Raw genomic sequence first — 24064 nt, forward strand, 5'->3', positions numbered from 1 at the left:
TGGGCATATGATCTGAACAGACATTTTTTCAAAGAAGACATATAGATGGCCAACAGGTACATGAGAAGATGCTCAACATCACAAAATAATTAGGGAAATGCGAATAAAAACCACGAAGAGCTACCACTTCACACCTGTTAGAATGGCCATATCACCAAAAAGACAATAAATAATAAATGCTAGTAAGGATGTAGAGAAAAGGGAACCCTTGTGCACTATTGGTGGGAATAAAAATTGATGCAGCCACTATGGAAAACAGTATGGAGGCTCCTCAAAAATTGAAAACAGAATTACCATATGACCCAGTGACCCCACTTCTGGGTATTTATCCAAAGAAAACACTAACTTGAAAAGATATATGCACCTCCATGTTCATTACAGCATTATATACAATAGCCGAGACAAGGCAACAATCTAAGCATCCATCAGTGGGTGAAGAAAATGTGATACAAACACATGTGTGCATGTGTGTGTGTTTGTCTATGTGTGTATGTGTGTGTGTGTGTGTGTATATATATACGTAGGTATACATACATATATATATATATATTAATATGTGTAGATCTATAAAGGAATAGTATTTATTCATAAAAAATTATGAAATCTTGCCATCTCCAAAAACATGGATGGACTTCTGGGTATTATGCAAAGTGAAGTAAGAAAAAGAAATGATATCACTTATATATGGAACCCGGGGAGGGGGGAAGCTTATATAAAGACAAGCTCTATGATAAACAGAACATGACTGGTGTTTTCCAGAGGCAGAAGTACAAGTGAGGGTGGAATGAAATGACTGAAGAAGGTCAAAAAGGCCCATTTTTTAAGTCATGGGGATATAATATATAGCATGGCAACTATACTTAGTAATACTATATTGTATAGTTTAAAGTTGCTAATGGAGTAAATCTTAAAACTTCTCATCACAAGAAAAAAATTTGTTGTAACTATGCATGGTGACAGATGTTAACCAGATCACTACACTGTAGTGATCATTTTGCAATGTATAGAAATACCAAATCATTACTGTATATAAATACCAATAATAATATATATTATTATATACATAATAATATAATGTTATATATCAAATGTACTTTTTCTAATCATACTTTAATTTTTAAAATTAGGGCAATTAATAGCACACTTAAATCACATTAGCTGAATTCAAGTTTAGTTCCTAAATACTTATTTATGAAATAAAATTTCAACCTAAATTACTTGATTATCATTTTCTTTTGCTACTTATTTCAAGCTATAAAGCTCATGTACAAGACTGTAACTTGCTATAGGTATCCTCTACTGTAGGTCTTTACGTAATTAAACACCCATAGAAACAATACTGAACCAATCAGGCATACCATTTTCCTTTCATTCCATTTTATAAATAAGAACTTCTAACCCAGCTAAACTAACTAATCACATTTCAAATTACTGATTCGGAAAAAAAAAAAAAAATTAGAGGTACATTTTTAAAACAATATAGAATGAAATAAATCCTGCTTTCCATTGAGTAAGTGAAATTTGTTTTTATGGCTATTTGGATTACTCTCTTCTTCTAGGTAAGTTTAGTATGTAACTCTTAATTCTTTAGACAAAAACCCATAGACTTAAAATGTATAAAAAAGTTAACCTGGTATTGTCAGCTGCAGATTATCATAACTAGCACCATAAGAACAATTGTACTAAATTTTAACGCTGTTCATTAATAGTTCCATTTTCCTGAGTTTGCGTTTGTTCTTTGGCATTGGCTTAGGATATAATCCATTTTTCAGAAGATGTTCCTTGCTGAGGCGAATTTGAGCACCATGCTGAAGCTGGAAAGAGCATAAAGCCTGAAGAGGGCGAAGCAAAGTCTGTTAAAAAAAAAAAAAAAGAAACATACACAAGCGTGACAAATCATGAATTTTTTCTCTGGAAACAGGTATTATTATATTTTTATTATCAGCTCTTAACTATGAAAAGCAATAGATACTCTAATAAATATATGATAATTTCTAAATGAATAATTCATATAAATTCATACCTTACATACCACTAAGGAATTCCAGTAAGAAGATACAAATACTAATTTTCTATATGGGTGATAAAGTCTAAACTTAGTTTTATACTTTAATATATTCAAACAGTACAAAAATTGGTGCCATTATAATAACTGATTTGTAACAAGCAGACTAAAAGAGACATTTCAGTACAAATTAGTTAATTCAGTTTCAATCACAGACTAACACAAGCTTCCTGCTACTTGATAACAATTAGATGATTGCAGCAATGGATAAGTTTACTAATTCTCTCACACTACTCCATGGCCTACATGCATGCTCAGTTGCTTCAGTCGTGTCCAACTCTTTGCGACCCCATGGCCTGCAGCCTTCCAGGCTCCTCTGTCCATGGGATTCTGCAGGAAAGTATACTGGAATGGGTTGCCATTTCCTCCTCCCGGGGATCTTTCTGACCCAGGGATCAAACCTGCATTTCTGTGTCTCCTGCATTGCAGGCGGATTCTTTACTGCTGAGCCACGGGGGAAGCCCACCCAAGGCCCACATACCAGTTAGATATTCAGGTTTGGGTGCATTTGAAATAACTGTAATTGTATACATAGCTGTCTAAACTCAAATACCTATAGAGCCAGACATAAAACACAAACATGTGACCTAGATGGACCCATAAGATAGCACAAGAATAGTGAAGGTTGTAAAACAACTGGAGCATAATGTCCTTGCTGCTGCTGCTGCTGCTGCCATAATGTCCTTGAAGTTATTCAAATTCAAAAGTTAGGAAAAAATAAAAAGATTAAGCCAGCATTTTAAACATATTTGAATCAGATTCTTTCCTTGGGCCTGAGATACCTGATCTAACGCTTTTAAATAACAAACCTGATTATGCAGATTGTTTTGAAAAAATAAAAAGATACACAGATCTTTTTAGTTAGATAGTCAAATCTAAAGATAGATTTAACAACAAAAATTTCACAGTGTCTAAGTAAAAATGTATTCCCTCCCATGTACAACATAAGTGGTAGCAAAGGGCTTTTAAGTTTTAATTTACAATGAATTCTTACGAATATGTGGTACTCACTGATAGTTGCTTTTCCATATCCATTCTTTTCTTCCTAATTTCAAAAAAATCCAAAACTTCATACAAGGTGGCAATGTGTCCAACTAGCAATACTACACTAACTAGTGACAGTTTATCCAACAAGGTAAGTGGAAGGCCTTGGATTAGGACAGATTTAGCAGGCATCGTAGGCTTTTGCCTTTTCTTCGTATCTGAAACATGACTGTTAGATGTGAGATAAACATTATGCGACTACAGGGCAATAAAAATGAAGATTAGAACCAAAAACATACAATGATGAACAGAAAGAAAAGAAATCTGGGTCTCTGATGTCCTTTTCAGCTGCATCCCCAGCCCTGGACTACTCACTTCAGCATTTCTCATTCACAGGAGAAAAATAAGCCCATATATGGTTCAACCACTGTAGTAAGGGCTCTGTTACATGCAACCAAATGAAACTCCCAACTGACACCAATAAGAAAAAGACAAACATATTAGAAAAAGCTCTGACATTGCTGCAGAAAGTCTCTGGTATGTTCTTATAATTTTAGTATCTTCAATTCTTCAAACAAGAGAAGAAATACAGAAATGACTATATGTTACTTTTAGGGTCAACAAAGGAAGTGACTGGATCCTGAAACATCATATCAGAGACACACATTCAGGACCATATACAGACTAAGACAACTGAAGTTTCTATTGCTATGCTATGACATTTATTAGATTCTTCATGATAGAAGAGTAATGCTCCTATAATACTCCTATAACTCCTATAAGGGTTTCCAACTTTTACTTCCCGAAGATAAGATTCTATTAATTCTCTGAAGTAATTAAGAGAATGAATTTTGGAGATAGACAGATTTATGATAATCACTAGGGCTGCTTACAAATACACCAGTCCTCTTTCAGGATACATGATCAGACTGCATTTTTCTAGTCTGCTCTGAAGTTAGGTATGGCCATATAACTTGACATGGTTAACAAAATATGAGCATGAATAGTGTGCATCATCTCTGGACAGGTGCTTTAAAAGTGGTTAATGATTCCCCACGTCCTCTCACTCCTTCCTTGATAAAAGTAGAATGATGTGTCTAGATGGTGCATCCATCAGCCTGCATCCCTAAGTATTATTAGTAGAGGTCCCACTGGAAACCCCACTGTACAGAGTGCATTATGCCATTCTGATTTTGGAGTTTAAGTACTGATAAAATCACCAGCTGTGTTTCCGGATAAATTAGGTAATATCTATTTGCCTCACTTTCTTTATCTGTAAAGTGAGGAAAGGAGCCTGGTAGGCTGTAGTCCATGGGGTCGCGAAGAGTCGGACACGACTGAGAGACTTCACTTTCACTTTTCACTTTCATGCATTGGAGAAGGAAATGGCAACCCACTCCAGTGTCCTTGCCTGGAGAATCCCAGGGACGGGGGAGCCTGGTGGGCTGCCGTCTATGGGGTCGCACAGAGTTGGACACGACTAAAGCGACTTAGCAGCAGCAGCAAAGTCCATCTTACACGGTTATTATTATGGTGGGCTATAATGATACATTTGAAGTGCTTAGCATACAACTTGATATAAAGGATCATTTTTCTCTATACATTCATAAGATTATATCTGAGGCAATGTGAAGCTATATGAGAGGTTTACTTGTTCAGAAGAACAAAAAAATCCTCTAGTTACAAAAGTAGCTAATTTTGAAAAGTTTATTTGGGGGAAAATCAGGGTTCTGTAAACCCCTTGTCTATAGATGCAAAGTAACAGTTTCAAAAGACCATTATAACCAGCTTCTGATGATGGAGTAGAACTAAGGCATTTTGGCTACAGCACAAAGGCTTGCCCCATCTAGTTATAAAAGTTCATAAGGCTTCCAAGGTATGAAAAACCCTGGTACATATTACAATAGCAGAATGAAAGTCACCAACTTTCAGTTCAATTTTTCTGTCAATCTACAGATAAGAACATGAGAGACAAGGAAAGGCAAAACAATGAAATCTTCTTGAAGAGTCTGGTGTCAGGCAGTTAACATAAAGTATCCCTATGTTATGCTTCTCATAACAATATTATGAGGTAACTATTTCTCATATATTACACATAAGAAAGCAGCCACAAAGAGATTACATGAATTGCCTTCTGGTAAAAACTGATGATGACAAGCGACAAAATTCTAATTCAAACTTGCTTCAAAACTTGTATCATGCTATTTCCCAATGTCTGAAAACTGCTCAAGAATAAAGGAAAAGAATGAGTCAACAGACTAAGAAGGCCATTCTATGCCAAGTGCTTTATTTTGAGAAGCCCCACCTCTACAGAATAAAGCCAGCTGAAAAACAGTCATTTTTCTCCCCTCATCATCTTAAGGTTATATTAGAATACATCTAATAAAAGATTATTGGGGGGAAAAGGCATGTTATAGCTTTCCTTCCCAGGAAAGAAAGAAAACACCTATTTCTGAGCAGATGTTAATTGTGTTTCTCAGAAGCATGCACCAATTTTTTTTTTTTTTACTGCAGCTAGATTTAAACAGGATGACTTGGAGTTCTCCCACTAAGAAAGCTAATTGTCAGCCAGATGCAATAATAAGCAACTTGGGATGTCTCATTATGCTTTTTTTCTGCTCATGCTCCTGCTGTTCATCTTATCAGAACCTCCCAAATAACATACCTGACTGTCAAACATCCTTTTTCTACTCCTGGTCACTACCACTAACACAAGTGACCAAAGCAAAAAGAATGAGAACTTAATGACCTCACTATTGCTTTGGGACCTTATGTTCAGCTTGACCCTTTCTGTAAGGTGGGGCTTCTTAAAGAGATGGGAATACCAGACCACATGACCTGCCTCTTGAGAAACCTATATGCAGGTCAGGAAGCAACAGTTAGAACTGGACATGGAACAACAGACTGGTTCCAAATAGGAAAAGGAGTACATCAAGGCTGTATATTGTCACCCTGCTTATTTAACTTCTATGCAGAGTACATCATGAGAAACACTGGGCTGGAAGAAGCACAAGCTGGAATCAAGATTGCTGGAAGAAATATCAATAACCTCAGATATGCGGATGACACCACCCTTAGAAAGTGAAGAAGAACTAAGGAGCCTCTTGATGAAAGTGAAAGAGGAGAGTGAAAAAGTTGGCTTAAAGCTCAACATTCAGAAAATTAAGATCATGGCATCCGGTTCCATCACTTCATGGCAAATAGATGGGCGAACAGTAGAAACAGTGGCTGACTTTATTTTTCTGGGCTCCAAAATCACTGCAGATGGTGATTACAGCCATGAAATTAAAAGACACATACTCCTTGGAAGGAAAGTTATGACCAACCTAGACAGCATATTAAAAAGCAGAGACATTACTTTGTCAACAAAGGTCCGTCTAGTCAAGGCTATAGTTTTTCCAGTAGTCATGTATGGGTGTGAGAGTTGGACTATAAAGAAAGCTGAGTGCCGAAGAATTGATGCTTTTGAATTGTGGTGTTGGAGAAGACTCTTGAGAGTCCCTTGGACTGCAAGGAAATCAAACCAGTCCATCCTAAAGGAGATCAGTCCTGGGTGTTCATTGGAAGGACTAATGTTGAAGCTGAAACTCCCAATACTTTGGCCACCTGATGCGAAGAGCTGACTCATTTGAAAAGACCCTGATGCTGGGAAAGATTGAGGGGAGGAGGTGAAGGGAACGACAGAGGATGAGATGGTTGGATGGCATCACTGACTCAATGGACATGAGTTTGGGTGAACTCTGGGAGTTGGTGATGGACAGGGAGGCCTGGCGTGCTGCGATTCATGGGGTCACAAAGAGTCGGACACGATTGAGTGACTGAAGTGATGTCTGATGTTGGCTGATCCTAGGGTTTTACCTCAACAAAAAGGAAAATACAGAGACTATACAAAAAGCAAGCCTAAACAACAGTCTTGAGCTTCATCTCTCCTTTAAGATACCTAAGTATAGTGTTATTTTCTTCTCAAGAACATACAGAGATGATGGCTAATAAACAAAGCTGACAGATAAGTACAGGGGAATATTAAGTGTGTTTTGCTGATGTGAGGTACATTGGAATAGGTGATAAAGTTAAGGGAGAGGGAAAAATGTCTGAGAATACTCCCTGGTCAATTGGACAAAGGATTTAGGATCCCTCATGAATTTTTTTCCTCAAAGGAGAGAAAGAGAAGTTGTCAAGACCCCAAATTAACTCTACTCACACAGATTCACATAAAAAGAGTCTATTCACGATAGCCTACTTCTTCCAAAAGAAGAAAGTCTCCAATCCTGACACAGGACATGGCTTAGGGTGGGGGAGAGGAAAGGGCCACTCAATGCTTCTTCTAGCATTCTTTAACTCTCCTCATCCTGCAGGTCTTTCATTCTTTTTTCTTTCTTGGTAACTAATCCAGTGATTCTGAGCTGAGCTTTTATCCATTATTGGAATTTCCTTCATGGCTAAGGCATACTTTTATAATAGAAACCATGATGTATGAGAGAGAGAGGAAAAGGCAGAAGAGAATATTCTGTGTGTATGTGTTGTGTGTGTGTGTGAGAAGAGGGAGTTACAAAACTTTATTTAGTTATGCTCATTATCCTCTGACTTTTCTTCTGGAGTCGAATTTATCAAAAATTTTCACTAATTAAAAAAAATCTAACAATTCAGTTTTATTTTGGTATTTTTTTCTTGTCATAAGTGTAAAGTTTCTTACATGTTCTAAAAGAATGAGATAGTGAGCTTACTAAAATGTTATTATTTACTAATGATTATGAATTATATATGAAATCATCAGGCTTTCATGGAAATTAAGTAAAATGTTGATTACAGGTTATAACCTTTTCATATTCAGTAGGCTTTTTTCTCAAAAAAAATTGTATCTTTTTATACTCTAAGCAACATTAATAGATAAACAGAAAGTTGATATTTCTCCTCAAATAAAAGTACCAATGGAAAGAATGTTGCCGTAAAATGTTCTTTTAATTAAAAAGAAAAAAGTCGAGTACAAGAGAACACAAATACTAAGAAATACAGAATGCTGAAATATCTATCCAAGAAAAAACTGTATTTAATGTTATGCTACTTAAAAACAATTTAGCATATTACAAATGCTGTTTGCACAGCCTAGAATGAATATTTAAATAATCCAATCTGGAATGCTAAACTAACAGAAAAACACCAGAGGAGAAATGAAGGTTTTAAAAGTACATACATTTCTATCACAGACATAGGCTACTTGTCACTTGAGCTACAAATTTAACAAGTTATGCATTTTTAAATTTGCCAGACAAAAATCTAACCAAACACCTACTTTCAAAGTATGTAACTTTCCAAAGACATACCTCTTGTATGTAGTTATTTTTCTCCAAGATAGAAAGAGCAACAGCTGCACACTCCAGTGTAGAAAGGCACCTATTAGTTGGTTGCGCCCGAATTACATACTGACTAGAAATGCTAGTTTTTAATTGCACCTGAAACCAAAAACAGAATAGAATGCAGTTTTCGTTTTAGGTTTAAAACATAAGGTCTGTATTTTAAATACTAATTACTCTAATTTCCTTCCAAAATCACCAGTTTATAAATATTAAATGTATCAATATCTTCTGTATATAAATCTTTTTATTAGTTTTGTTAAAAAGAAGCAAGAAGATAGTTACGCATCTAATAAAGAAGATACATTCAAAATATATACAAATTCCTACAAATCAAAAATAATAGGACTAATAACCCCCTCCCAGTGGGTAGAAGAGTAAACAGACACATCACAAAAGAATATATATACAAGTACAAATAGGTACATGTAAAGGGGCTCAACATGATTTAATATAAATTAAAATCACAATAACATGTCATACTCGTTACTGTTATTGTTGCTTTTAGTCATTAAATTGTGTCCAACTCTTTTGCGACCACATGGACTATAGTCCGCCAGGATCCACTGTCCACGGGATTTCCAAGACAAGAATACTGGGGTGCCTTAACATTTCCTCCTCCAGGGGATCTTCCCAACCCAGGGACTGAACCTGTGTCTCCTGCATTAGCAGGCAGATTCTCTTCCACTGAACCACCAGAGAAGCCGCCTTTCACACCCATTAGAACAGTTAAAATAAAAAAGACTAACACCACCAAATCGGGATGCAGCAAATGAAACTCTCATACATTGAATTAGGAGTGAAAATGGTTTAATCACTCTGGAGAATTGACAACTGGGATTTTTTGTTTTACAGTTATTTCTTCCATTATTTTTTTAAATGTCTTTGAGGTCTCCTGTTGTATCTTTTTTAAACAATATATTTTTTTTTTGATTGTGTTAGGTCTGTTGTTACTTTTTCTCTAGCTGCAGAGAGTGGGGCCTATTCCCTAATTTCACTGCAAAGGCTTCTCACTGTGCTGGCTTCTCTTGTTGCAGAGCATATGCTCTAGGCACACAGGCTTCAGTAGTTGTGACACGTGGGCTCAGTAGTTGTGGTCAAGGCATGGCTTGGTTGATCCACAGCACGTGGAATCTTCCCAGACAAGGAGCTGAACCCATGTCCTCTGCACTGGCAGGCAAATTTCCAGCCACTATACCACCAGGGAAGTCCCTTCCATTATTTTTTAAACTGGTAAATGTATGTCTATGTGGATGTGAATGCATATAAACATACAGACATATACATACATATCCTCTTTTTAGATAAAAGTAGTAGCATACTACAAATACTTTTCTCCATCAAGATAATATTCTAGCTGAGACAGAGTCATACATGAGAAAAGCAATAGACAAATGAATGTCAGAATTTTGGCTCTTTAATTACATGAAACTCCAGTATTATCCTATACTCATAAAGCTATATCCCAAGTCCATACTCTGACCAAAATCATATGTAAGAAAAGGTGATGAGAAATATGGTTCTTTCACTCTTCTTTTTGTAAAGAATTCTCTACAACTTGTTTCCTTTCCTTCCCCAAAAAGAGATAAAGGAGAGAGAGGGAAGGGAGAGAAGTGGGGAAATAAAGTGAGAAATAAAGTGGGTAGAGATTCACTACAGAATGTATGTGATTTTGAAATATATATTTGACTAATTATGCTTTAGATATGATCATGTTAAAATTACTTCACATTTTAACCAAAGGACAGGATAAAAAACAGATACAGGGAGGGAAAGAAAATGAAGAAAAAAATGGTTGAGAAACATCTATAATTATAAAAGAAAGCCTATGATTAAATAGCTGTATAAAAAATTCATAATGTTGATTAACTGTAATTACTAACAGCTTTGATTATTTCATCAGGTCAATGTAGTAAAACAAAGTAAAGCCAACTACTGCTTTCAGTACTCATTTCCAAGACATCAGTGGAGGAGTTTATAACAGACATCTGATTAAAACAAAACCTATGGGAAAGGTGCAAAATTCACAGTTAAATTTTGTTTATTGGAATTAATTTTATCTTTGAAATAAAATGGGGGGGGAGTTTTATTTCTTACTATAGCTCACATGGCTGTATGAAAACAGAATCTAAAATCTGTCATTTGTTAAAAGATTTCAGAATATCCTTCACAAATCATCTCTCCAGGGATTAGCCAGTAACTGGATATATTAAAAGAGTATACATAACTACTATCTGTTATATTAGTAGCATTTATGTTATTAAAACATGTTAAAATGCCCTCACAGCTCTTCTTTTTATACTTATGTGCTATATCACCTTCAACACATGCTTAATTCAATGAGTAAATGAGCAAAGCCAAAAAGAAAACCTGTTGACCCATCTTCTTGAGAAATCACAAGCATCATAATAATTTTTAGAAACTGCCTCATCTGCATGAATAAGAGGTCAAGAAAATTCATGGAAAAATTAGCTATTGTAAGAAAGAAAAAAATTAACATATAATAAAAGTATGTTATGTAGAAAGTAAAACTACTAAAGGGATCAAGATGACTGTATCAAAGTTGACAATAATTAATTAATTTGTTATGTCATTTAGTTTTTCAGTTCCTGCTCACCTGATAAAAAATCAGATAGCGAGACATGATGGTATTAAAACCTATGTTTAGTGATGAATCCCAAGATCATATAATATGTATACAATTATAATTCTATATTAATTATATGTCATTATGATTAATGTGTATATTATATATCATATATCATGTGTGATTATTATGAACAATATTCATTTTCAATTTTTGGAAGCCATGTTTATGCAAAGAATGTTTCACTAATTTTGATCTTGGAAGTTGGTTGTCCAGGGGTAGAAGCTGTCTAAGGACTCTTAATATGACTTCTTTAGGAACAGGAGTATCACTGGCTGGTTTAGAATTCTACTGGTACAGGTTGTAAGCCTATCACTTCCACTTTAGAAACAGCCAACTTATCCAACCTTACTCCTAAGATGTAGCTTCAATCTTTTCCACTGATTCTCTGGATTAGCTATGATTTTAATTCCTTAAAATTTCCTAAAATCCTTTTTTCTCTTCCATTAAGTGTATATTTAATATGTAAGAATATTAGATAACAGCTTAACAGCTTTGATCACTGTTTAGACACCTTTTTAAAGGGTCTGTTCAAACACTTCCTTCCTAGATAGACCTTCAGTTACTTTTGTGATGTGTCATTAAAAGTGTGGGAGATGTAGTAAGTTTAGTGGTTTAGTAATGACCTTTAGGATTCAAACAGATATCCAAAGGAATAACAAGCTATGGCTTATGTTTGCATAGCACATCTTTAAACTTTTGCATAGCACATAATAACTATAAGTTATTATAATATAGTTAATTCATTGGTCAAGAAAAATAACAAAAAAAGCCCTCAAAATTAAAACAGTAATCATCTCCACACTCCTCCCAAATAACACTGTATTTTTATAATTTGATGATGATTATTTGTTATCTGTTCTCAGGCTCTTTTAAGACATTTCATTACTACATAAAACTATTCTTTTTTTAAATATAAATTTATTTATTTTAATTAGAGGTTAATTACTTTACAATATTGTGTTGGTTTTGCCATACATCAACACGAATCCGCCACGGGTGTACACGTGTTCCCCATCCTGAACCTCCCTCCCTCCTCCCTCCCCATACCATCCCTCTGGGTCATCCCAGTGCACCAGCCCCAAGCAACCAGTATCATGCATCGAACTTGGACTGGCGATTCATTTCATATATATTATACATGTTTCAATGCCATTCTCCCAAATCATCCCACCCTCTCCCTCTCCCACAGAGTCCAAAAGACTGTTCTATACATCTGTGTCTCTTTTGCTGTCTCGCATACAGGGTTATCATTACCATCTTTCTAAATTCCATATATATGCGTTAGTATACTGTATTGGTGTTTTTCTTTCTGGCTTATTTCATTCTGTATAATAGGCTCCAGTTTCATCCACCTAATTAGAACTGATTCAAATGTATTCTCTTTAATGGCTGAGTAATACATAAAACTATTGTTTCTCACTCCATTATTAACAGTCACAAGAATTTTTAAGCACTTGATCAGCTCCCTTAAAGGTTTCTTCAGTTCAGGTGCTCAGATATGTCCAACTCTTCACAACTCCATGGACTGCAGCACGCCAGGCCTCCCTGTCCATCATCAACTCCCAGAGTTTACTCAAACTCATCTTCATTGAGTTGGTGATGCCATCCAACCATCTCATCCTCTATCATCCCCTTCTCCTCCTGCTTCAATCTTTCCCAGCATCAGGGTCTTTTCAAGTGAGTCAGTTCTTCACATCAGGTGGCCAAAGTATTTGAGTTTCAGCTTCAACTTCAGTCCTTCCAATGAACACTCAGGACTGATCTCCTTTAGGATGGACTGGTTGGATCTCCTTGCAGCCCAAGGCACTCTCAACAGTCTTCTCCAACACCACCGTTCAAAAGCATCAATTCTTCAGCACTCAGCTTTCTTTGCCAACAAAGGTCTGTCTCGTCAAGGCTATGGTTTTTCTAGTAGTCATGTACGGATGTGAGAGTTGGACTATAAAGAAAGCTGAGCAGCGAAGAATTGATGCTTTTGACCTGTGATGTTGGATAAGACTCTTGAGAGTCCCTTGGACTGCAAGAAGATCCAACCAGTCCATCCTAAAGGAGATCAGTCCTGTGTGTTCACTGGAAGGACTGATGTTGAAGCTGAAACTCCAACACTTTGGCCACCTGATGCGAAGAGCTAATTCATTTGAAAAGACCCTGATGCTGGGAAAGATTGAAGGTAGGAGGAGAAGGGGACAACAGCGGATGAGATGGTTGGATGGCATCACTGATTCAATGGACATGAGTTTGGGTGAACTCTGGGAGTTGGTGATGGACAGGGAGGACTGGCATGCTGTGGGTCATGGGGTTGCAAAGAGGTGTACACAACTGAGTGACTGAATTGAACTGAACAGCTTTCTTAAACCCATTGCCTTGACTAGATGGACTTTTGTTGGCAAAGTAATATCTCTGCTTTCTAATACGGTGTCTAGGTTGGTCATAGCTTTTATTCCAAGGAGCAAGTGTCTTTTGATTTTCATGGCTACAGTCACCATCTGAAGTGATTTTGGAGCCCAAAAAATAAAGTCAGCCACTGTTTCCATTGTTTCTCATCTATCTGCCATGAAGTGATGGGACAGGATGCCATGATTTTAGTTTTCTGAATGTTGACTTTTAAGCCAACTTTTTCACACTACTCTTTGACTTTCATCAAGAGGCTCTTTAGTTCTTCACTTTGTCATAAGGGTGGTATCATCTGCATATCTGAGGTCATTGATATTTCTCCCGTCAATCTTAATTCTAGCTTGTGTTTCATCCAGCCCAGTGTTTCTCATGATATACTCTGCATATAAGTTAAATAAGCAGGGTGACAATATACAGCCTTGACATACTCCTTTTCCTATTTGGAACCAGTGTGTTGTTCCATGTCCAGTTCTAATTGTTGTTTCCTGACCTGCATACAAGCTTCTCAAGAGGCAAGTCAGGTGGTTTGGTATTCCCATCTCTTTCAGAATTTTCCACAGTTTATTGTGATCCACACAGTCAAAGGCTTTGGCATAGTCAATAAAGCAGAAATAGATGTTTTTCTGGAACTCTCTTGCTTTTTCGATGATCCAACTGATGTTGGCAATTTGATCTCTGGTTCCTCTGTCTTTTCTAAATCCAGCTTGAACATCTGGAAGTTCACAGTTCACGTATTGCTGAAGCCTGGCTTGGAGAATTTTGAGCATTACTTTACTAGCATATGAGATGAGTGCAATTGTGCAGTAGTTTGAGCATTCTTTGGCATTGCCTTTCTTTGGGATTGGAATTAAAACTGACCTTTTCCAGTCCTGTGGCCACTGCTGAGTTTCCAAATTTTCTGGCATACTGAGGGCAGAACTTCACAGAAGCACTATAAAGCTGCACTTCTAAAGGTTTCTAGAAAAATCAATCTATTTTGTAGGCTTTCTGAAACAATCCTAGTTTAGAACAAGCTGAAATAAACATTTTAGTGATATTCTGAATTCCTTACCAATGGAAGACACACATAAAAACCTTCCTTTCTGAAGCACCCTTCTTCTATGATCTTTCATAAACAGGATTCATTACCTGAGCTTAGGACCTGCCCTTTGAAGGCAAGGTGCTAATGTTTTCTTCTGGTCCCAATCCTTCAACCCACTTCATTCCTTTCATTTCCTCAGTTTAGTTCAACACTATGTTCTAATAGTGATAAGGGTCCAGCTTTGACATCAGAGTTGTCAGTATGAACACAGACTTAGCCACTTACATGCACAGTGTCATGCACTTGGACAATAATTGCTTTTCTAGAAAATGTACATGTATTGTCTCATTCAATTCTCACTAAGACCTTATGAATTATCTCAATTTTACAGATGAGGAAAATAAAGTACACTGAGGTGAAGTAACTTACCCGAGGTTCCAAAATCAATCATGGTAAAACAGATAAATGAATTTATAAAGTCTTATTCAAGACCCTGAGCTCTTTATAACTAGGTTAATAATTAAATGGATGAATTCTTCAGCAAATCCCAACAAACAAAACAAAGCTATTCTGATGAAAAGCAAGACTGAGGCACTCCTGAAGAATTTTAGGGTTCTTATGAACAACTTAAAAAAAAAAAACAGTACAGGGGAGGAGTCTTCTCAACAATGAAAGTTTCTCAATAAATATCAATCTATGGTCTTGCTCCAACCTCATCACACTATGAAGTCTGTATACTTTTCCTAAAACTTAAGATTCCAAGCATATTAAAAAGACATATATATTAAAAAGACATATATAAAAGACAGAATATTAAAAAGCAGAGACATTACTTTGCCAACAAAGGCCCATCTAGTCAAAGCTATGCTTTTTCCAGTAGTCATGTATGGATGTGAGAGTTAGACTATAAAGAAAGCTGAGCACCGAAGAATTGCTGCTTTTGAACTGTGGTGTTGGAGAAGACTCTTGAGAGTCCCCTGGACTGCAAGGAGATCCAACCAGTTCACCCTAAAGGAGATCAGTCCTGAATACTCACTGGAAGGACTGATGCTGAAGATGAAACTTCAATACTTTGGCAACCTGATGCAAAGAACTGAACTATTTGAAAAGACCCTGATGCTGGGAAAGATCACGGGCAGGAGGAGAAGGGGATGACAGGATGAGATGGTTGGATGGCATCACCGACTCAATGGACATGAGTTTGCGTAAACTCCGGGAGTTGGTGATGGACAGGGAGGCCTGGCGTGCTGCAGTCCACGGGGTAGCAAAAAGTAGGACACGACGGAGTGACTGAATTGAACTGAATTGAAAGATTCCAAGGTTAATGCTAAAATTCGGAAAACTTGATAAAAATAAATTTAAAGGGAGCATTGCTGCTGCTAAGTCACTTCAGTCGTGTCTGACTCTGTGTGATCCCATAGATGGAAGCCAACCAGGCTCCCCCATCCCTGGGATTCTCCAGGCAAGAGTACTGGACTGGGTTGCCATTTCCTTCTCCAATACATGAAAGTAAAAAGTGAAAGTGAAGTCGCTCAGCCGTGTCCAACTCTTAGCGACCCTATGGACTGCAGCCTACCAGGCTCTGCCGCCCATGGGATTTTCCAGGCAAGGGTACTGGAGTGGGGTGCCACTGCCTTCTCCGAAAGGGAGCATTAGTTATAGATAAAATGATAATGCTACTTCTAAAACACATTATTGTTTAATTTTTTTTTCTGAGTTGACCAGAGAAAATTCACTTCTTAAGTTTCCATGGTAAAGCACAATTCCAAAATTACTAAAAAACTTGTAGAACACATCGGTTTTTAAATTTAGTGCTTTCTTATATATTAAAGTGATAATAAAGTTACACCACGCTTCTTCAACATACAAAAACTTTGATGTTAAAATGCAAACATACAATTCAGAAGTCTAAAAATTAAGCACTTAAAAATTTCAAATTAAAGCAAATCCAAATAATGATACAAATTTAAAATTTTGTTCAGTGACATATTTAGTCATATATATGTCATTTATATATTTCATTTATATTATATATTTATTTATAGTATATTTTTATATAAATATAATATATATATATATTTAGTCACTTAGACATATCTTGACTAGTGCTTTTTCCTAATAATACAAATATTTAATCTACCATTGTTTTTTATATAACTCCAAGTAATGCATATCTGAAGTCACTGAGAACTATGGGTACAGAAACATCTAGAGAAAGAAAATAAAAACATAGATTCATGAGATCACAGAATAGGAAGTTATTGTTATAAGTCATATAGTCCATCTCCTTATTCTAAGATACAATTATTCTTTTAAAACATTAGATTGACAGAATTAATGTAAACTTTAAAATAATACTGAAATATAATTTATCTTAAATAAAAATGTTTTATCTGAGTTTCAAAGCCTCCTCTTAAAAAAAAAAAAAGAATTAATAGAGGCACAAAAACACTTTTCTACAACCTTGAATTAAAATTGATGGTTACAGTCTAGCATATGAAAGCAACCTAGATGCCCATTGACGGATAAACGGATAAGGAAGCTGTTGTACACATATACAATGGAACATTACTTAGCTATAAAAAGGAACAAATGTGAATCAGCTGAACTGAGGTAGATGAACCTAGAGCCTGTCATACAGAGTGAAATAAGTCAGAAAGAGAAAAACAAATTTTGTATATTAATGCATATATATTGAATCTAGAAAAACAGTACTGATGAACTTATCTGCAGGCAAGAATAGAGATGCAGACACAGAGAATGGACTTGTGGACATGAGGGAAGGAGAGGGTGGGACAAACTGAGAAAGCAGCACTGACATGTATACACTACCATGTGTCCAACAGACAGCTGGTGGGAAGCTGCTGTGGAGCACAGGGAGCCCAGCCTGGCGCTCTGTGACAGCCTAGAGGGGACAGATGGGCAGCGAGAGGAAGAGACGAGAGGGAGGGGATATGCGTATAGTTATGACTGATTCATGCTGTTGTACAGCAGAAACCAACACAACATTGTAAAGAATTAGCCACCAATTAAAAATAAACTTTTAAGAACTATAAAAAGAAATGATTGGTTACAATAACTCTTTAGAAGACTACAGTAAATTAACAAAATATTATATCATTAAACAGGCCAGAAGAATGTCACTACAGATTACAAGCTTTAGCATTACTTTCTGCTGCCCAAATACCTATTTTTTCCAGCAATACCTAATGGAGACAAGTCTCTTCGTTGAGCAATGCTATAGAAACTAACTTTTGGAATATCTCCTAAAAAGGAAATTGTCCAACCTAAACATATTCATTTATTCATACTGTGCTTACATCAATTTATATCATTTATTAGGAAACAGAACAGAAACTGATTTAGGATATTAGAAATTGATTTCCTAGTCTCACCTAAGTAATAACCAATTTTATAATGTCTTGCGAGTGAAACATTTTTTTAACCAAAGATAAATTTCATTTAACAAAGCTGTCATGGCTTCATAAACAGCTACTGGAAAATGAATCATAAATTAGCCTAGGTGTGAAATAAAGCACATATTATGCAATTACCTCGTAAGTTCAACCTGTCACATAAAACTTTTATTTTAAAATTTACTGAGTTAAACTGTACACTTTTTCATTTTATTAAAAACACTTTTCTATAACCTTGAATTAAAATAATGTGCATGAATGGAGAGGTAGAAAAATACCACACTAAAAGCTTAAGACAGGAAATTAGACTTATATAATTTAACTCTACATAATAGTATGACCTCAAACTAGATTTAAACTCTGAGAGTCTAAAACTTAACAATCTTACAGAATAATTGTGCTTTATGGCACTAAAACATGTGAAGTGTTCAGCAATGCCTGCCATATAGTAAGTACTTGATTAGAGACAAAGATGTTATGAGGGTGGTACTGACGCTACTGATGTTAACAAGGGTAGTGCTAGTGATGATTCACAATGCTTTCTTCACAAGTTAATAAGTGTGAAGCAACTCAGCTTTACTGCAATAAAGCCAGATGAGTAGTTTGATCAACAGTGTAGGATAAGATAAAACTTATTAGCAGAATGTCAACTTTTACAAGATGGAAGAAGAAAAGGTATTGAAGAGGCAGAGAAAAAGCAGTCTTAGAAGCAAAAGAAAGAACCAGAAGAGAACTTCATTGAATAACAGAGAAGAACAAGTTACTGACAAAGAATTAATTATCAAAAGATAACCCAGTCAAAAAGTGGGTAGAAGCACTGAATGGATGGTTTTCTAAACAAGACATACAGATGGCTAACAGGTACATGAAAAGATGTTCAACACTGCTAATTATTAGAGAAATGAAAATAAAAACCACAATGACATTTCACCTCACACTTGTCAGGATGGCTATCATTAAAAAGTCTACAAATAACAAATGTTGGCCAGGATGGGAAGAAAAGGAAACACTTGTGCACTGTCAGTGAGAATGTAAATTGGTGCCGTCACTGTGCAAAACAGTATGGAAAATCCTCAATAAACTAAAAAACAGAACTATCATACGATCCAGCAATTACACTCCTGAGTATATATATTCAAAGAAGATAAAAATACTAATTTGAAAAGATACATGCACTGCACCTCAATATTCACAGCAGCATTATTCACAATAGCAAAGATATGTAAACAACCTAAGTAACCAGTATCCAACAACATATGAATGGATAAAGATGCTATAGCCAGATAGATAGATGGATACACACACACACACACACACACACACACACACAAATATAATATTACTCAGCCATAAAAAAGAATTCTGCTACTTACAACAATGTGGACCTACGAAGTATTATTCTTTAAAAAAAAATATTTTTAATTTATTTATTTTAATTAGAGGCTAATTACTTTACAATATTGTGGTGGTTCTCACCATACATTCACATGAATCAGCCATGGGTGTACATGTGTCCCCCCCGACCCTGAACCCCCCTCCCACCTCCCCCTGTCCCATCCCTCTGGATTGTCCCAGTGCACTGGCTTTGAGTGCCCTGTTTCATGCATAGAACTTAGACTGGTCATCTATTTCATATATGGCAATATACATGTTTCAATGCTATTCACTTAAATCATCCCACCCTCGCTTTCTCCCACAAAGTCCAAAAGTCTGTTCTTTATAACTGTGTCTCTTTTGCTGTCTTGCATATAGAGCTGTTGTTACCATCTTTCTAAATGTCATATATATGTATTAATACCCAGTATTGGTATTTTTCTTTCTGACTTACTTCACTCTGTATAACAGGCTCCAGTTTCATCCACCTTATTAGAACTTATTCAAATGTGTTCTTTTGAATAGCTGAATAATATTCCATTGTGTATATGTACCACAGCTTTCTTATCCATTCATCTGCTGATGGACATCCAGGTTGCTTCCATATCCTAGCTATTGTAAACAGTGCTTCAGTGAACATTGGAGCACACGTGTCTCTTTCAATTCTGGTTTCCTTGGTGCGTATCCCCAGCGGTGGGATTGCTGGGTCATATGGCAGTTCTATTTTGTTTTTTAAGGAATCTCACACTGTTCTCCATAGTGGCTATACTAGTTTACATTCCCACCAACAGTGTAAGAGGGTTCCCTTTTCTCTACACCCTCTCCAGCATTTATTGCTTGTAGACTTTTGGATCACAGCCATTCTGACTGGTGTGAAATGGTACCTCATTGTGGTTTTGATTTGCATTTCTCTGATAATGAGTGCAGTTACTCCTTGGAAGGAAAGTTATGACCAACCTAGATAGCATATTCAAAAGCAGAGACATTACTTTGCCAACAAAGGTTCGTCTAGTCAAGGCTATGGTTTTTCCTGTGGTCATGTATGGATGTGAGAGTTGGACTGTGAAGAAGCCTGAGCGCCGAAGAATTGATGCTTTTGAACTGTGGTGTTGGAGAAGACTCTTGAGAGTCCCTTGGACTGCAAGGAGATCCAACCAGTCCATTCTGAAGGAGATCAGCCCTGGGATTTCTTTGGAGGGAATAATGCTAAAGCTGAAACTCCAGTACTTTGGCCACCTCACGCAAAGAGTTGACTCATTAGAAAAGACTCTGATACTGGGAGGGATTGGGGGCAGGAGGAGAAGGGGACGACAGAGGATGTGATGGCTGGATGGCATCACTGACTCGATGGACGTGAGTCTGGGTGAACTCCAGGAGTTGGTGATGGACAGGGAGGCCTGGCGTGCTGCGATTCATGGGGTCGCAAAGAGTCGGACACAACTGAGTGACTGATCTGATCTGATCTGATCTGATGAGTGATATTGACCATCTTTTCATGTGTTTGTTAGCCACCTGTACGTCTTCTTTGGAGAAATGTCTGTTTAGTTCTTTGGTCCACTTTTTAATTTGGTTGTTTGTTTTTCTGGAATTGAGCTGCATGAGCTGCTTGTATATTTTTGAGATTAATTCTTTGTCCGTTGCTTCGTTTGCTATTATTTTCTCCCATTCTGAAGGCCAGCTTTTCATCTTGCTTATAGTTTCCTTTGGTGTGCAGAAGCTTTTAATTCTAATTAGGTCCCGTTTGTTTATTTTTGCTTTTATTTCCATTATTCTGGGACATGGGTCATAGAGGACCCTGCTGTGATTTATGTCAGAGAGTGTTTTGCCTATGTTTTCCTCTAGGAGTTTTATAGTTTCTGGTCTTACATTTAGATCTTTAATCCATTTTGAGTTTATTTTTGTGTATGGTGTTAGAAAGTGTTCTAGTTTCATTCTTCTGCAAGTGGTTGACCAGTTTTCCCAGCACCATTTGTTAAAGATATTGTCTTTTCTCCATTGTATATTCTTGCTTCTTTTGTCAAAGATGAGGTGTCCATGGGTGTGTGGATTTATCTCTGGGCTTTCTATTTTGTTCCAGTGATCTATATTTCTATCTTTGTTGCCACCTCTTCTTAATATCTTCTGCTTCTGTTAGGTCCATACCATCTGTCTTTTATTGCACCCATCTTTGCATGAAATGTTTCCTTGGTATCTCTAGTTTTCTTGAAGAGATCTCTACTCTTTCCCATTTTATTGTTTTCCTCTATTTCTTTGCATTGATCACTGAGGAAGGCTTCCCTCATAGCTCCCAGAATGGCTATCCCTCCAGTATTCTGCTGTGGTGAATTCCACAGACAGAGGAGCCTGGGGAACTATAGTCCATGGGGTCATAAAAAGTCAAACAGGACTGAGGGACTTTCACTTCCACTTTCTTCTGGTAGAAGTATTTAAAACTTAAGCCAATCCATTCTTTAACTGAGATGTTTGTTCTCTTATTACTGAATACTAAAAGTTCTTTACATATTATGAATACAGCTCTTTTTTCCAACCTATTCTTTGCAAATATTTTCTCTCAGTCTGTGGTTTTTCTTTTCATTCTCTTAACAGTGACTTTTGAAAAGCAGAAGCTTTTATTCTGAGGAAAGTACAAGACAATCATCTGTTCTTTTATAGATAGTGCTTTGGCTGAAATCTTGAGCACACCTAAGATAATAAAGAAAATTCCTCCCAGGGCTATGGCCCTTTTCTGACAGTTACCTCCCTGCATTAACAGGCCTCAAATAAAAATGAGTAAGCAAAAAAAGGAAAGAACAGAAACTAGCACAGCACCCATGCAAAGCTATTGCCAGAAAATTAAGGAAAAAAATGAATAGGAAAAACAAATGACAAAGAAAGCATAATTTAACATTGTTAATAAATTACATACATCCATACCTAAGAAGTGAGGCAGTTAAAATAAATACAGAAGCTATTTACCTATAGATACAAGTAAGTCCTAAAATAACTTGTTAAATGAAAAAAGCAAGGATCAGAGCAGCAGGTATCTACCACATATTGAGGAAAGGGGGGATTTAGTTGTATATAAATAAAATAATCTGGAAAAATACACAAGAACTTGATATATTGGTTACCTCTGAGAATGGTAAAAGGGTATATGGGGTAGAGAGGCAGGAGGAAGACTTTTTACTCTAAACTCTTTCATATCTTTTAAACTTTCAGCCATGTGAATATATTACTTTTGTAAAAAATTAAAGTCCTAAACATGAATTATAATTATATTCTTTTTAACAATTATTTAATTACTGTGATGCAAGAAAGTGATTAAATCATTGCTAAGACTAAAATGTATCCCTTAAAAAATACAATTTTTCCAGAAAGAATTAAGAACTTAACTCAGTTGTCTATTGAAACTCAAGATCCTCTAGCTTCAGAAATATATTCTACATTTTATTACTATCTGGTAATCTGAAGCAAAGTTATTAACTATGAAAAAAGTAAATTATTTGGGCAAGCCCTAGTTATCCAATGACATTATACGTATTATCAGTAAATAATACTTAGTAGGTACACACTATAAGCCAGGAGCTATGCTAAATGCTTTGTGTGTGTTATCTCATTTGAATGTCACAACAATATATTATGTAAATGATATTATTATTTCTATTTTCCAAATGAAGACTCTAAGAGCAGAGGTAACCTGTCATGTCAAATGGTAAGTAAGTTGTGGAGCCAAGTATAAAGCCAGGCAGTCTGATGTCAAGAGTCTGGGATGATATATGCCATGGGGCCTGTGCCACATATTCCATTAAACAAGGTACTATAAATTTCTAAGAAGACAGCCTTGTATCTACTCTTCAGTAATTCATATTTTATAAACTCTAAAGTTGTTAGATTTTGAATTAATTATTTTAAATTTCTATGTGTCTTTGAAAACTGGTGGACCTCACTTTTTACGTAGAATGTAATCCTTAGGATATAAATTACAGCAAGTCATAAAATGCAAAATCCCAATTTCACAAGTTTTTAGCCTTAATTACATGAATTACCTTCCTTAATTCATATGCCAAATGAAGGCATAGGAAGAAAGTGTTTTTTAAAATGTATATAGTATATTATTATTATCCGCAATTTGTATGGAAATACAAAAAACCTCAAATAGCCAAAGCAATATTAAGAAAGAAGAATGGAACTGGAGGAATCAACCTGCCTGACTTCAGACTATACTACAAAGCTACAGTCATCAAGACAGTATGGTACTGGCACAAAGACAGAAATATAGATCAAAGGAACAAAATAGAAAGCCCAGAGATAAATCCACACACCCATGGACACCTCATCTTTGACAAAAGAAGCAAGAATATACAATGGAGAAAAAAATCTCTTTAACAAGTGGTGCTGGGAAAACTGGTCAACCACTTGCAGAAGAATGAAACTAGAACACTTTCTAACACCATACACAAAAATAAACTCAAAATGGATTAAAGATCTAAATGTAAGATCAGAAACTATAAAACTCCTAGAGGAAAACATAGGCAAAATACTCTCTGACATAAATCACAGAAGGGTCCTCTATGACCCACCTCCCAGAACAATGGAAATAAAAGCAAAAATAAACAAATGGGACCTAATTAGAATTAAAAGCTTCTGCACAACAAAGGAAACTATAAGCAAGATGAAAAGCTGGCCTTCAGAATGGGAGAAAATAACAGCAAACGAAGCAACGGACAAAGAATTAATCTCAAAAATATACAAGCAGCTCATGCAGCTCAATTTCAGAAAAACAAACAACCAAATTAAAAAGTGGACCAAAGAACTAAACAGACATTTCTC

At 36.1% G+C, this 24064-nt stretch overlaps 1 protein-coding gene across 1 annotated transcript in view; it reads right to left on the reverse strand.

The window, feature by feature from the left end:
• Window positions 1–1091: 1091 nt before the first annotated feature.
• DTWD2 (DTW domain containing 2) overlaps window positions 1092–24064 on the reverse strand; it is a 73174-nt gene continuing 50201 nt past the window's right edge. The window contains exons 5-6 of the mRNA XM_027546939.1: window positions 8371–8499; window positions 1092–1853 (exon numbers count right to left, since the gene is read on the reverse strand). Of these exons, the coding sequence (XP_027402740.1) occupies window positions 1683–1853; window positions 8371–8499 (300 nt within the window). The 3' untranslated portion in view covers window positions 1092–1682. The remainder of the gene's footprint in view (window positions 1854–8370; window positions 8500–24064) is intronic.

Source organism: Bos indicus x Bos taurus, chromosome 7 (genome assembly GCF_003369695.1).
Source record: "Bos indicus x Bos taurus breed Angus x Brahman F1 hybrid chromosome 7, Bos_hybrid_MaternalHap_v2.0, whole genome shotgun sequence".
Taxonomy (NCBI): domain Eukaryota; kingdom Metazoa; phylum Chordata; class Mammalia; order Artiodactyla; family Bovidae; genus Bos; species Bos indicus x Bos taurus.